At 42.2% G+C, this 16,228-nt stretch overlaps 1 protein-coding gene and 2 long non-coding RNA genes across 6 annotated transcripts in view; 1 reads left to right on the top strand and 2 right to left on the bottom strand.

The window, feature by feature from the left end:
- Positions 1–5,948, bottom strand: part of KRAS (KRas proto-oncogene, GTPase) — a 40,475-nt gene extending 34,527 nt beyond the window's left edge. For 2 of the 4 annotated variants that reach the window (XM_086713838.1, XM_086713836.1), the window contains exons 1-2: positions 5,773–5,907; positions 1,807–1,928 (exon numbers count right to left, since the gene is read on the bottom strand). In XM_086713838.1, the coding sequence (XP_086569964.1) occupies positions 1,807–1,917 (111 nt within the window). In that variant the 5' untranslated portion in view covers positions 1,918–1,928; positions 5,773–5,907. Of the gene's footprint in view, positions 1–1,806; positions 1,929–5,772 lie in introns of all 4 variants that reach the window. The other 2 variants (XM_086713837.1, XM_086713835.1) reach the window with 2 other exon arrangements.
- Positions 5,949–7,274: 1,326 nt separating this feature from the next.
- LOC147579264 (uncharacterized) lies at positions 7,275–13,312 on the bottom strand. Its single transcript, XR_015253722.1, has 3 exons — positions 12,525–13,312; positions 8,908–9,041; positions 7,275–7,479 (listed from the first exon to the last, which is right to left on the bottom strand). It is a non-coding gene; the product is annotated as an uncharacterized LOC147579264 (long non-coding RNA).
- Positions 9,533–14,473, top strand: LOC147579263 (uncharacterized). The gene is made up of 2 exons (XR_015253721.1): positions 9,533–12,702; positions 14,233–14,473. It is a non-coding gene; the product is annotated as an uncharacterized LOC147579263 (long non-coding RNA).
- The last annotated feature ends 1,755 nt before the right edge of the window (positions 14,474–16,228 follow it).

Genomic DNA, 16,228 nt, shown 5'->3' with positions numbered 1-16,228 from the left:
AGTATGTCAAGTAAGCTTGGTTTTAGAATTGAGTGAACTATTTAATCTCCTCGAAGAAAAAGAGAAAACACAATCAAACCATCATACAGCACTGAACTAACTTGTCAAGAGAAAATATAGAAGACTACTATACAGGTGGTCCACTTCAGTTAGACTCTTTCCCTTTACTTGTACCAAATAAAAGCTGGCTCAGTTTAAATCAAATCTTTGCAAATAAGCATTATTTCTCCTTTTCTCTTCTGCGGTACCAAAAATATTTGACATTTTCCTCATGAAGTTATCTAATCAATCCTCAAAGTTCTAAGTGCATAAACATCTTGCCAAGGCCACCAATGCCCTCAGAATCTACCTCAATGCAGTCAAAGTGTTTCTTGAACACATCACACGGCACAGTCCCTTAACAGGACATCTTAACCTGTTCTAGATTCCACAGCCAGGGACTCAGAGAAAGTACTGGGAAATTTTTCAGAGCTGATTAAAAAATTGGTATGATCTGCAGATCCAGAATAGAAAGCTAAGGGATTAGGACTGCCTAACATGGGGTAAAGAAGTCTAAGAAATAATCTAACAGCGTAAGTCTATTTCAAAGACGAGGTGATACATTTATTTCCATCTCCACTGATGTTACAGTTAACATGAATATTCAGATTATGTATAAAATATGCTCATAATTACATTCTGGAAGTGAGTGAACAAGGACAGTTATGTGCCATCCCCTCCTGTAGGTCTTTAGGATTAAATAAATCCTTATCTGCTTGAGATAATTTGAGTATAGTGCTGCCAGAAGGCAGTAGGAATACTCCATGACCTCTCTCAAGGTCTCTTGCAGGCCTTTATTCTATTATTTTGCTCTTGGCCTATATTTTGGCAATTTTTCATGAAATTAATTTTAAAAATATTCATTAATCAATTTGTAATAAAAGCAATTCTAAAATTTCCTTGAGTAAATTAAAAGAGAGCTGTGAAAGAAGGTAAGGATTGGATGGGGCACCTGGGTGGCTCAGTCCATTGAGCATCTGACTTCAGCTCAGGTTATGATCTTGCAGTTTGTGGGTTCAACCCCTGCATCAGGCTCTGTGCCAACAGCTCAGAGCCTGGAGCCTGCTTTGGATTTTGTGTCTCCCTCTCTCTCTGCCCCTTCCCCACTCATGCTCTCTCTCTCTCTCTCAAGAATAAACATTAAAAAATTAAAAAAAAAAAAAAAAAAAAGGTAAGGATTGGATGTGGTACCCTTCTATACGACCTGATACAGATACAGATATAAATACACAAAAAATGAGCATTTTAAAATTTATCATGTAGCTGTAGGTTCTCCACTACTTCAATGTGAAAAGAAAACCACTAATTAAGTGTTTGTTAAAAGCCAACCATCAAATGATTACATTTTCCCAGTACAATTCAACTGTAACTTCTACACATGACATAAAAATAGCAAAACAAACAAAACATAAAACAGCCACATTTTTTTCAATGACTATAAGGTAAGACGTAAATTCACATTTTTACCCTCTCATAAAACTCTGAAATACACTTATAATCAAAAAGCACATATACTAACATAGAGTGTACGTTATGTATCTTAATATTCTCTAGAGAGAAGAAAAGCCCTCCATATCTCTGGTTACATATATAACTTCACAATAAAGCCATGGAACCCAAGTACATTTTAGAAAACTTCGTAAAATCATTTTCAGTATAATTGTCCCACAATGAGTACTCACAAAAAATGATCAGAGAAACCCTTTCTTTGTACCCAAAGAATGGGCCTGCACAAATCAATATGCATAATGTTAAAACAAAATTTACCTCTATTGTAGGATCATATTCATCCACAAAGTGATTCTGAATTAGCTGTATCGTCAAGGCACTCTTGCCTACGCCACCAGCTCCAACTACCACAAGTTTATATTCAGTCATTTTCAGCAGGCCTTATAATAAAAATAATGAAAATGTGACTAAATTAGAACATGTGGCTAATATAAATTAGAACATGAGGTTAATATAACCCACTCTACCAATACCTTTTAACGCAAATTCACCTTTGTATACAAAATTACTTCAAAATGCCTCACAAAATTCAATGATGAAAACTTCAGTTGACTACAGATAAGTGAGTGCTGTAATGAATTGCACTTTGCTTACAAACTCCCCCATCAACATCTGAGAAAAATGCATTCAGAGTACAAAGTTCTTTTATCTTATACTCAGGTTGCTCTATCTAAACAGCCAGTCTGCTGTTCTGTAGCAGTTAATGGCTCTCAAAGGAACATGCCATGACTTTACTCAGTACAAATGTCTATACCCGTGGACACACCCACACAAAGCTCCTTGACAGCTACCTCTACGCTGTTCCTAGTTGACTCTGGCCCCTAAGAGTTACAAGTGGATATGCTGAGGGCCTTAGTTGGAGCCCACAGCTATGGAAAACCTTTCAAAGCATCATCACAGCAGCTCTCCTGAAGAGTGAGCAAGAGTCAGATGTGGGGTGAAGGGAAGACTGTCAAATAAAACTGGACTGTGTAGTGGAGAAATAAAAACCAAGACACTGAAGCAGATTTGGCAACATTTCAATCTGTAAGATATCCGCTGGGGAAAATAATGATGTAAAAACTAAAAGAACTTCAAGAACTTTGAACCATTCAGTATGGATGATTTCATCATCTGTCACATATATAATCATACATTAGTGCTGAAAAATAGCACTCCACACCAGAAAAATATAATCATACAAAATTTAAAGGTAAGCACTGCTTTTAACGAGAGGTATTTTAAAAGCTGTAAGTGAATACTTCTCGGTGACTTTTACTCCCTGCTACTGTACATAGTGCTCCAACAGTTGAAATAAATATTGGCAACTTGGAAGGCTGAGAGCACAAGACCAAAAATATTTTTTAATCAGCTGTTTCAAACTTCTTGAAATAAAATTATTTAATTTTACCTCCTTTCCCCAATAACTACATGTTATTAAAAATAAGGAATGAACTGCAGAAAGAATGGCAGCAAATAAGCAGTAATGATAGGATAGGTAGTTCTAAACTAATGAATGTGCAAATATAAACACTATACGTACATGCAGAATCCTATTAACTGAAGACCAAGAATTATCCAAATAGGCACTCCCCCACCCCCCAAAAAAGATAATATGGTTTCCAAATGGTAACATACTAACCACCTCCTTAGCTATTCCTGAGCCCTCTCACAAAGAACAGTTAGCCTAGACAACTGTTATAGTACAGAATGTTATAGTACAGCCCCTGGCCTACTCTGTGCCGCCTAGCCTTGTTCTTGTCTAGGGCCACCTTGGGAACCTCTACAAGCATGCATCTTATCCTGTTTGCTCCCACTTTTTATTCCAAATATAGGCCATAAGGAATGGGGAACAATGAGGAGAATCACACCAAAATGTACACTCTAGCTCCCTGCCTACCCTACCCCCTAAAACAATTTGGATAGGTTAGAACAGTAGTTCTCAAACTGCGGTCCAGGAATCCAGCAGCATTCCTCAAACTTTCTGGGGGTCCAAGAGATCAAAACTAATAATACTAATAATATTACTACTACTACAACGTTATTTACCCTTTCCACTCTTATTCTTTAACAAAGGTAGTTTTCCAAATAGGATCACAATAGAGTGAGCACATAAGCAGATATGCAGATGTCTTCTATTAAGCAATATAGTTAAAGAGATTAGCAAAAACGTGAAACAATGCCACTATTCTAATGTTCCTGTTTGTTTTGAAAAAGTTTTCATGAAAATGCTATTATGTTACCAAGTAATAGGCTTATTATTTCTATTTATAATGCATTAATCAATTTTTTAAATTCTCATTTGTACTATGGTACACATAGACATATCCTATATTGGGACCTTCAATAATTTTCGAGAGTATAAGGTGTCCTTGCAACTAAAAAGTTTGCTAGTCTAGGAGATACTGTAGGCAGACACCGGATTAGAGCTTAGCTGTGTGAATTCTGAGACACACACACACCTTCTGGTATACATGTTTGTGTAGCTGTTGTTTCTGGAAAAAAAAAAAAAATATCCCTGAATTGATTTTAGAAACCAAATAATATTTAAATCCACTAGAAAGAACTGTGTTCCCAAGGAGTCTTACTGAAGATCATAAGCAAAACAGAGCCCCTTCACCCAAAGCTAAAATAGCTATGAAGGGGTGGAAGTGGGACCAGAACCCAACATTTTGTTAAGGGGGAAAAAAATTCAATTTTGTCAGAAACCTGAATTATCCTCTCATCTATGGTCTCTTAAAATCAAGTATGCCTGTGGATGGCTAAAAAGTAACAAAGTGAACAGTACTGATATCAACCACATTTGATGTCTATAGTCTACCACTGCAGACTGGCCGAGTCAGCGTTTTGGACCTTAGTCACCTAAGAGTGACATCACTCATATGGTTGATTCTAAGATGATGATTAGGAATAGAATTTTTCCCTTTGTAATTTCTTTTTAAATGATTTTTTCCCATTACCAATAAAATATGTATATTGTGTAAAAATTAGAAAATGCCTTCCTGTTCTTAACCCTTGTTTTGATAAACGTCAAGATTTAAGAGAGCTAGTTTAGGACTTCAGCTACAGCATGCACATGCCTAAGAGTATTTCGGGCAGTTGGCTGGAAGATTGCTACAATTAACTCCTCTGGCAAGTCAGTCCAAAAAAAAAAAAAAAATGTGTGAGTGCTATTTAGGAGTACTGTAATAACTCTTGGGATGGGGGTCAAATTTGTAAGGATGAGGGTAATCTACAAGAATAGGAGAAAGGACAAGAACAGGCAAATTAAACTTTAAGTGTGATTGTAGCTATTGCTGTCTACACTCAACTAGCAAGGAAAAAGCCCTGCTTCAGCTCTGCGGGTTTTCTGAGTGTGTTTTAACTTGACAAAGCAAAACAGACCTTCTGGGATTAACTTTTCCTTTTCACTTAAGTCACAGGCTTTACGTTGTAGGTAGGGTGTTGGCCACCTGTTCTTCCACCACCATCTCTACCTCCACCTCCTCCTTTGTGGCCACAGTAATGTCACAGCCCATACATGGGGGAGGGGAGCAGTCAGGAACTCGGCTGCAGATGCATTTTTTCCAAACACAATAACCACAAACAGTGGTCTCTAAGCACTCTCCTAGGCTCTTCCAAAACGTGACCTCCCCTATTACTCATATACCCCCCTACACACTGTTAAGGACCACTATCCGTCCAGTCTGCGCTCGAGGGAGAAGTTTATACCTTCGTCCTAGAGATGCTAGATGCAGCAGAGAAGGCAGTAACGAGGCAGCCTAGTGCTGGGAAGGGAGGAAGAGGTGCGGGAGCGAAGGGAGAGAAGAGACAGAGAGAGGGAAGGACGACGAGGGGGAGGGGAGATTGGAGCGCATCGGGAGTAACCTCCACCGCACCCGACCGCCCCGAGGGGCAGCCCGCCCAGCCCGCGAGTTTCTCCCCGGCCGCCTCCAGCCGAGGCTCTCGGGGAGGAGGAAGGAAGGGGTTCCCCGTCCAGGAAGCAGCACAAGCGGCGGCCGCCTCTAGCCTCACCCTCCTCAGCCCCGCACCGCCCATTCCTCATTCCCCGCGTCGCCGCGTCCCTGTGCCTCCCCCTGCAGCCACCCCCACCCCGTCCGCCCGCCCGCTGGGGCTCAGCGCCCGCGCCCCCTCCCCGCCCCTCCGGGGACCCCTAATTCATTCACTCGCCGCCGGCCCCGCCCGGCGCCGGCGAGGAGGGTCGGGACCGGGGCAGGGGCCCAGGAGGGGTGGTCCGCTCCATACCTCTCTCCCGCACCTGGGAGCCGCCGAGCCTCTGGCCCCCGCCGCCGCCTTCAGTGCCTGCGCTGCGCTCGCTCCCAGTCCGAAATGGCGGGGGCCGGGAGTACTGGCCGGGCAGCCGCCACCGCCGCCGCCGCCGCCACCGCCGCCGCCGCTGTGCCTCCGCCGCCGCGGCCGCCGCCTAGGGAAATCGAGCTCCGAGCTCACCGATGAGTTCGGGGCCGGGCGGCCGCAGAGGGCAGAGCGCAGAGCTATCGATGCGCGCGGCGCTCGATTCCTCTTCAGACCCGCGTGCGGGGAGGGAGCCGCTGAGGGCGGTGTGGGAAGAGGGAAGCGAGGGAGCCTGCGAGCGCCGCCGGGGAGAAGGAGGGGGCCGGGCCGGCGGCGGAGCAGCGGGGGCCGGGCCGGTGGGGGAAGGAGGTGGCGGGCGGCGGTGGGTGGGGGAGCCGGGCCGGCCGAGCAGGGGGGGTCTGGGCGGCGCCTCGGTGGGGCGGGGAGGAGGCACCGCCGGACCCACGCGGCGGCCGGCCTCCGGGCTCTCGCCGCAGAGTCCAGCCCGCAACCGCAGACTCGGACCCGGGCCGGCGCGCAGTGGGCTACCCTGCCGCACCCTCTTCGGGTCTACTCGGACAAGCTTCGGAAAATCCAGCGCCCCTCGGGGTCGGCTGCACTCGTGCACGTTCATTTACTGTCATTTACTGCAAGTAAATAAACATGCAGTCACCAAATGTGGGAGGCGACTTCGGTGACTTAGGGAGACATCAGGCAGACAGTTCCCCACCCAGGGGCTTTCTAACCACGGCTTGGTGATTACCAGCCTCAACACTCTGGGGGCTGGGAACCTAGCCCCAAGCCCAAACATTCGTGACATACGCTTTCGTCATTAATCCCAAGAGGGAGGAGGTCTGTTGTTTTATGTTACTGTTTTTATGGATGTTTTGAAGTCATCACAGGTCATTCTAAACAGCGACCTCAGATGTACCTACTGCCCAGGAGGGCACAAACAGAAGACAAACAGTCTTTAAGTATAAGTGCCCTTGATAGTTTAACCTGAGGAGAATCACTCAAACATTAATTAGAAGATTGAGATTAGTCAGTTAACAGTTCAGGGAGTTAACATGTTTAACAATGGAACAATTAAAACTGTTAGCATAACCCAGAGTCTGATAAAGTACCTAGAAAGGTAAATTGGGAGAGTTTTGAAGATTCGGGACCGGCGTCTATACCTAATAGGACCACCCATCTGAGCCTCTTATTTCTAGTTCTGTCTTTCTAGCCCACATCATAAAACACGAATAAAACGATTATTTTAAATACCAATTATTATGTCTGTTAAGGTAAGCCTTTCACCAACTGTCACCCTTTTCTTGTACCCGTCATGTGGGCTGTCACCTGAAAGGCTTATCCTGGTCTTTCTCTCCTAGCACCTGGTACCAGGTAGAAGAGAGAGAAGAGAGGAAGTGGAAGACATGAACGGGAAAAGAATACACCTACTCTATGTCAAGTCGTTGGTAAATGTTTTGCACATATATCTGCTTTAATCATCACAACAGCTTCATGAGGTCAAATACTTTTCACTATTTTATAGATGAGGAAACAGATTTACAGAGATTAAAACTTGGGTCCAAGTTCACACAGCTGAAATGAAGTACTCTTCATGTCAGGTTACATTCACTCCTCTGCTCCCAGCTCTAGGGGCTCCCATCCCACCTAAGGGAAAAGCAAAAATCTCCAAGTGCTACATGGCCTTACATTATGTGACACCCCTCACCCCTTATCTCTCTGCATTCTATCCTACCAGTCCTTTCCTCACTTACACACACACACACACACACACACACACACACACACACACACTGGTTCCCGGCTGTTCCTTGAAAAGCCAGGCGGGCTTCTCTCTTGGGGAATTTGCACTTGCTTCCTCTACCAGAGCACGTATCCAGTATATATCCACAATCTCCCTCTGACACTTAAAACTCTTTGTCCAAATGTCTTCTTCCAATAAATTCTTGCCAAAAGATCATCTTTGATATTGCATCTCGCCCTCCTCACCCCCAAATTCTGTCCTTCTTCCTGCTTTATTTTTTCCAAAGCACTCACCATTTTCTAATATACTATTTAACTTATTTACTGTGTTTTCTTGTCTTTCTCCTACCAGAATATTAAGCTCCAGGAGGGCAGGGATTTTTTTCGTCTGTTTTACTTACTGCTATATTTCCAGTGTCTACAACACAGTAGACACTCAATAAATATTTATGGAATGTTGGATGAATGAAGTTACTTCCCCTCCTTCTGAACTCTGTGACTCTAAATCCTTATTTAGAGTGCCTTAAACTCTCTGTAATCTGTTTTCACTTTCTTTCAAAATCTGCCTTTAAGCTCGCCAGGTCACCTTCTGATAAACCACACCTTTGTGGAGCCTGCACGTAAGAGACACGATGAGTTTTTGTTAAATGAATGAATTTGCACTTATTGTATGTTGCTTTGTAGTCACTCCTAGATATAGATTACAGATTTTGTTTTGGTTCAACTTCAAGTGCATGATAAGCTCTTGTTTTCTTTGACAGCTGCTAATGCAATGTTCTCACTGTAGTTGGTGCTCTATAAATCTTAAAAGGACTATAATAAAAGGGAGGGGGGTGACTTTCTATACCATTTTTATGCTGATTGCAAAAATTCTGGCATTAGCAGAAACCTAATCCATCCCCATGGTCTCAGTTATCATCGAGGCTCATGATTCCCAGAGCAAACCTGCATCCTGATCCCTGTTCTGTGCACCCTATACTCTAGTTGTACCTCACACACTTTCCCTCCCCTTCCTTTTCACTCCTACAGCAATGTATGCATATGTTATGCCATGCTTTTCCACCCTTCAGTCATGGGTGCTTTCTCAGAAGCCAGCACCCACTCCCCAATATTTTCTTTCTTTCCTTGACCTGGGGCCAGTGGCAGTGGGTCTCAAAGGGAGATGCTTCACAAAGCACCTTGCATACTTAACAAAACTGCAAGTTCCCTCGCCCAGAGATTCCATTCGGTTGGTCCAAGGTAATCTAGAAATCTTCATTTTTAATAAATCAGATGATCCTAAACTGGTGGTTAGCAGTGTGTACACTGAAAAACCCTGATCTAGACACTCACATTGCTTGTGGTGGCCGCACTTTGTACTGTCTTCAGGGGTTTTCTTCCAAAGCTTGGTGGCTGCATTGAACAGTCTCCATGGCTCTCCTTTTCCTTTCCTTTTCTTCGCTCTCCCCCAAGACAAGCACACAAACCTACACGGTGATCATGACAGGAAAAGAGAGAAGAAATTGCAAAAAGTATAAACTTGGGGATTCTGGGCTTGCTCTAAGAGGTAACTGAGGTTTTTACCCTCCACTGTTGCACTCTTCTGGGAAAGCAGCCACATACATGCAGACCCTTGTGCACATCCTTTTATCTTGCTTTATGAAGATCATTCTGGCCTATCCTTCACAAGATCCTTCTTCTGTAGATATAATCAAAGCCAAAACAACAGGAATTCCTTTGTGCTAGCTGGGCTCTTGTGTGAGACATAAAGTACCAGGACACGTTCAGAGCCCTACAAGTGCTGAGGGTTTATTTAGGAAACAAGGAAACTTCAGAAAACCATATCAACCGTCAGAACTACTGTTGATTCCAGAAATTAACTGCTGTTTTTATGATCCAGCAACAGGCTCTGGTGCCTCGCTCATCCTCTCATTAACAAGCATCTATTGCCCACACTCTAGTTAATTTTGCCATTCTCCTGAATCAGCATCTCTCTGCTTCTTCCTCATATACAGTCTCAACTTCAGCTGCTATCTCTGCTTCTAGTGACTACTCTCTGTGACTTACATTTACAACATCCCAAGTGCGAAGATCTAAATGTATCTGTCATTCACTATTCAATAAGAAAGTCTTTTATGGGGCACAATTTTCCTGATGGGCCACCTAACTGGTGGCTGGTCTTCTTTATGCCTGGCTTAGAGGTGATTGCCTTCATTTGGGGGCCAATCCCGAGTCCAGATAACTGTGGCCAGAGTAGCAGGTCATAGAGCAGGAAGAATTAAGCAGAAGGAGCTACCTATGGGTGCTTTCATGGACTCTCCATCAGTTTTCTTTCGTGGGAAGTTTGTACCAATGATAAGTTCTATTTAATTCACTTTCTCTGCATATAATCTCCTCTGGACACTTACTTCATTAGACTTTATATTCCCTTTTTGCATATGTTTCCCCCCCATTAGGTTGTTAAATTCTCAAAGTCTCTACCTCATTTGACCCTGTACCCCATAGCCCTTAGCACATAGTAGGGCTTCTATAAATATTTGTTGAAGTAAACAAAATTATAACAAAACTTCGGCCCCATTTCTACATAGTCACTTCCTTCTCATCTAGCCAAATTCTAGGCCATTTCTAAATGAATGTCCTCTCATCTTGGATGCCTATTTCCCCAAATCAACTTATTTCCCCAAATCAACTCCCTCTCCCAATTTTTCCATCTTACCTGAGCAGCATTGTGGCCCTTTGAAACACTTAGATTTAAAAACTTACATTAATTTTTAACCCACTCCACATTCAAACTGCTTCAGCTCCTTTTAATGATACTTCCTAAGTATTTGCTCATATATGTCTCTTCCACATCCTTTCCTTCATGCTTACATTTCCTGGAACAACTTCCTTGTGATTTTCCTCTTGGCTTTCTTCTTTTCAATTCAGGCCATATGCTGTTGCCAATTAATCTTCCTTGCACATGTCTTTCATCATCATCATCATCAAACATTTACTTGGTACCTACTCCATATAGGCTGCAGTCATTCAGATTATATAGTTTTAAAGTGCAAAGAGTTCCAAGCTAAGTACCTAATGAGTACCTAAAGATGATGATAATTACCTTAGAAATTAGAAGGAGAAATGATCACTAGTCCCAGCAAAGCGTTCACTATGACCAAATCTTGCTTGCACATCTTCAATAATGCTTTATATGTAGCTGAATCAGGTCCAAACCCTTGATGCCCAGCTTTTGCTCACAACATGCACAGACTGACACCATCCTGCCCTGTGACTTTGTCTTCCACCTTCCCAGAGCAGATGCTCTCCTGTCAAGCGCATCCCCTCTATGCCACAAACCCAGGATGTTGTTTTTGCTTCTCTTTTTACCTAGCATCTTTTTGCCTCTCTCATTACTAAAATTCTCTCTTCCAGATCTAGAAGAAAGCTGTTAATTATGCCATCTCTTTTTGATCTCTCTCTATATATTATTTTGTATAAGCTAATCACGTCTCCCCACATAAATTCTAAAATCCCAGAGGCAAAAACCCTGTCTTAGGTGTGTGAACCCCACCCACCCATGCAAGCCTAGTTTGATGCAATTACTCCATTACTGCATGAATACATATAATGTGCTTATCAGCAAAATAAACATGATGAAAGCAATGTCTGAGGAAGATCAGAATGGCAGCTAAATGCAGAAAAGATTGGAAGGAAAAAAACCTCAGGTAAGATGTTTTGTGAATGGTGTGACAGTACCCAGTGACAGTGCGAACAGTGCACTGGCTGAATTTGCTAATCCTGTGAGTTAGAACAAATTCCTTAATCTCTGCAAGCTTCTTGCTTAAGAATAGACCAGTGACGTAACAGCTACCATTTGTTAAACTCCTCACATGAGCCAAATGAGTTTTATGCACAATTTCAAACAAAAAACACATCAACCCGTATCTGTCCTCCTGCCCTCTTACTCACTGCTACCACTGCAGTCCAAACCACCATCCATTGTCCCTGTCCCACAGGAACAGTCATCTCCAACGGGTGTCCTTGCTTCTATGCTTGCTCGTCTACAATCCAGTTCCCATGAGGCAGCCACACTGATTCTTTTCAAAATGCTAATTGAGTCTCGTGATTAGATCAAGCTCTTCCAAGGCTTTTCATTGCACTCAAAAATAAAATTCAAACTTCCTCAAGCTATTTAATGACGAGGTTTTTACGGGCCTCTGAACACACCATGTAGGACTCGTCTCCTTTCTGGGTTCCAACTGCAATAGCCACCTTTTTCTTCTAACCTCTTTGGGGTTTTACACTTGCATGCTCCTGCCACCAAGCCTCTCCCTGCCTTTCAGGTGTCCGCTTAATACCGCCACTTGAGTGAGAGATCCCCCAACACCCAGTCTGTATCAGCGCTCCCCACCCTATTCCCTCACTTCTACCCTTCAAATAATCATCCTTTAACACAATGGCCTGTTTCATTCTTTTACTTAAGCACTCATCATATCTGGAATTATCGTGGTGGTTTATTTGTTTGCTTGTCTCTTCCTCTGCGGAAATATAAATTTTATGAGCCAGGGACCACTGAATTCTCAGATTTTATGAGCCAGGGAGAGTTTAGCATATAGTAGTTACTTAATCAAGATTTGCTGATAAGCTGCCCTAAAGAAAATAATAGAACTAATAACCCCCTCTAAGTGAGGTCTTTGCAAATCAATTTAAGTCTCTTGCTTTTGTTTCTATCTGCCTAATGCAATAGTACTTTATTTAATCTTGTTTTGTTTTTAAGAATATTAAAAGTCATATTAGGTTTTTTAATTGCTTTCCTCTAGTTCTCGAAGGAGGTGCTCATTGGACTACCTATTAATTACAGGCCTGAATCTCCTAGTTTCTGTCTTTTCTCTTTAATCACAGTTATTAGGTATGTTGTAACATTAATTCTAGAGTCTAGGAGCATTAACCCTTTGGGACCATCTAATTTAGTATCCATATGTCCTCACTTGAAAGAAGCAAGTCCTCTTTTTGGCAGATTCTTCTTTGTCAAGCGAAGATGATTTGCCTTGTCAGACGTCCAGTGAAAAGCTAAGATACAGGAGTTTGTGAATGTACCAAAATATACAAGGACCAGCCATTCAGATGCTGAAGACCCAGAAGAGTTTCTTGGTTTTCACTGCAAAGGTGATTATTTCTTATATCAGGGGTCTGTAAATGCATGGAGAGGCTGCAGATGGAAATATAAATGATTACTTCACTTTATTCAGAATTCTTGTCACAAATAATTCTAACGGGTGCATAAAATAAGTCCATCCTAATGTATGTTCAATCCTCAACAACCCCCAAATTACTGTTTGTTTCAGGGCCTTAAAAAGCCCATATTCATCTGACATGTTAGTAACCATTCATTCATTCATTCATTCATGTATTCAGTCAACGAATATTTGTTGAGCACTTACTACATACCGGGAACTCTGGGATACTCGGTGCATGATGCACAAAACAAAAAACTTCTGCTGTCTTAGAACTCACATTCAAAACAGTGGTTCTCAGACTTTTTGATTTCAGGATCCTTTCGCGCACTTAAAAATTATGGAGTTCCGGGGGCGCCTGGGTAGCGCAGTCGGTTAAGCGTCCGACTTCAGCCGGGTCACTATCTCGCGGGCCGGGAGTTCGAGCCCCGCGTCAGGCTCTGGGTTGATGGCTCAGAGCCTGGAGCCTGTTTCCGATTCTGTGTCTCCCTCTCTCTCTGCCCCTCCCCCGTTCATGCTCTGTCTCTCTCTGTCCCAGAAATAAAAAACGTTGAAAAAAAAATTAAAAAAAAAAATTATGGAGTTCCGTATTCACTCATTTCAAATAACAGTAATAAACTCATTGCATGTTTGCACAAATAACATTTTTATAAAAATAGCTACATATTTCAAAGTAGTGAGAAGAATAGCATTGTTTTAACATCTTTGCAAATCTCTTTAACGTCTGCTTTATACAAGAAGCTAGATTCTCATATCTGCTCCTGAATTCTGTTTATTTATTTAAAAAAATTTTTTTTAACATTTATTCATTTTTTGAGAGGCAAAGAGAGAGCACAAGCAGGGGAGGGGCAGAGAGAGGGGGAGACACAGAATTGGAAGCAGGCTCCAGGCTCTGAGCTGTCAGCACAGAGCCCAATGCGGGGTTCGAACCCAGGAACCGTGAGATCATGACCCGAGCCGAAGTCCGACGCTTAACTGACTGAGCCACCCAGGCGCCCCGAATTCTATCTGTTTAGATATGAAACAGCCTCTAGAAAATTCCACTGTACACTCATAAGAGAAATGAAGGTGAAAAAAGAAAATAAGAGCTTGGTATTATTATATAAGTGTGTCTGACCTTGCAGCCCTCCTAAAAAGGTTTTGGAACTTCCAGGGGTGTCAGGACCACACTTTGAGAACTGCTCTTCAAAAGAACTTTTTGTTAATTTTTTTTTTTGTATTAAAACAGGGCCAAAGTTAATAAAAACCAGTGCAATAATTAGCTTTGCCAAAATTATTGTTTTTCTTCTCAGAACATTCTCAGAACAGGCTCTCTTGGGTCCCTATTAGACATTATCTATTGAAATAGTATTGGGGAAAATTATCACTACGATAATATATAAAGGTGAAACAGATGTCCCAAATAATGTACTTCCTTGCAATAATTGAAAACTCTTTTTTTTTCCAGTTTTTTGTCTTTCAGGATCTTGAAGTACTTTACAGACATTACTTAATTGAATTTCCCAGAATGCCAAGGAAATGTTTCTAAATACAATTTTTTGTGCGTTTTGCAGACAGTTGAACTGACAGGGTGGCAGGACTTGTCCTGGCTTGAAGAAGAGCTGTGAGCAAAAACAAAGAACTATCATGTATTTATTATGGCTAGAAACACACCACAAATCTTCCTTGACTTATATCCTAATAAACCCATCCTTAATTGAAAATATCGTAAGTCGAAAATGCATCGAACACACCTAACCTGCCGAACATCCCATCATAGCCTTGCTCACCTTAAATGTGAGAACCCTTCCATTAACCTACACGTGGACAAAACCATCTAACACAAAGCCTATCCTATAATAAAGTGTTGAATATGTCATGTAATCTATTGAATACTGTATATTGAAAGTGAACAACAGAACAGTTGTACAGGTACAGAATGGTTGTCAGTGCACGGGTTGTTTACTCTCATGATTGTGTGGCTGATTGGGAACTGTGGCTGCCACTGCCCAGCACCAGCAGAGAGGGTCATACTGAGTATCACTAACTCGGAAAAAGATCCACATTCAAAACTCAAAGTATGGTTTCTACTGAATGCGTATGGCTTTCTCAACATCATAAAGAAAAAACTGTAAGTTGAACCATGGTAAATTGGGAACCATCTGTATATATTTTCCAGATTGTTTGAATGTGTCAAGCTCGTCAGGAGTATGGATAATGTTACCACGAAAATTTCTATTCCCAATGTCTCAACAATACTTGATTTTTTTTCTCTCTCTTCCTTCTTCCATCCTCTCCTCTTCCTTCCCTCTCTCCCCATCCTTTCCTTCCTTTTTTTACAAAGAAACAAAAACAAAAAACAAAAACTATGAAACTTCTCAGACTAAATCTTAGCCCAGCTCCATAAATCACCTTGGCTGTCTAGAAGTCATCATTCAGTGACCTCAAACTTATCCACTGATGTTCAGGTCCGTAACAATAAAACCCTGTTGCTTCTTTGTTCAAAACCTCCAATAACTTCCCATCTCATTCAAAGGCAAAACCCTCAAAATGACCTATGAGGAGCCCCCCTAATTTCCTAATGGTATATCCTCCTCCTTCTCTTTTGTGTGTGTGTGCTCCAATAAAACATTACTTATAGACACATTTTTATTTCATGCAACTTTCACATACCAGGAAATGTTCTTTTGACTTATTTCAACCATTTACACAAGAACCATTCTTAGCTCTTAGCCTGTATAAAAACAGGTGGTGGGCCAGGCTGCAGGCTGTAGTTTGGTGACCCTTATCCTAGAGGGCAGATTTCCAGTAAGTTCCACAAGGCAGATTTTCAACAAATCCTGCCAGTGCAGTACCACAGCAACTTCTTTGATTTTGAGTGAACCACAGCTGCCCTATCCCACAACTTCTAGATCCCAGCCCAGGGTGTGGGGTTTAGGGGCAAGTAAAGCATCTCTTCTTTGGGTGCTCTGTCTCAGCCCTAGGGGTAGCGGCTCCTTATTATCTGCTATTCCTATTGTCTTAACTTAAAAGTTCTCGATACTTTCTGTTAGCTATATTGATTTCTATTGCTGCATTGAGCATCTTCAGATAATAAACACTGATTATCTCAGTTTTCACAGTCAAGAGTCTAGGCATAGCATAACTGGGTCCTTTTCTCAGTGTCTCAAGACTGCAGTGAAGACATCAGCCAGGGCTATGAGCTCATCTGGAGCTGGGGTCCTCTTCCAAGCTCACTGAGTGTTGGCAGAATTCACTCGTTGTGGTTGTGGTAGTGAGGTCCTCAGCTAAGCCTGCCATGACCATCTTCACAACATGGCAGTTTGCTTTAAGGCGTTAGAGCACATCTGCAATTTCTGCTTCTTGTGGCACTCTTAGCTTTAGGCACTCTTTGTAATTTCCCTTTTAATCCAAGTCAAGTGATTAAGGATCATAATTACATCTGCTCCTCCTCTTTTGATGCCTCCTTTCTTGTTCCC

This window comes from Puma concolor, chromosome B4 (genome assembly GCF_028749965.1).
Source record: "Puma concolor isolate L17-30 chromosome B4, mPumCon1.1.hap2, whole genome shotgun sequence".
NCBI lineage: Eukaryota > Metazoa > Chordata > Mammalia > Carnivora > Felidae > Puma > Puma concolor.
This window is presented reverse-complemented; position numbering and strand designations above follow the sequence as displayed.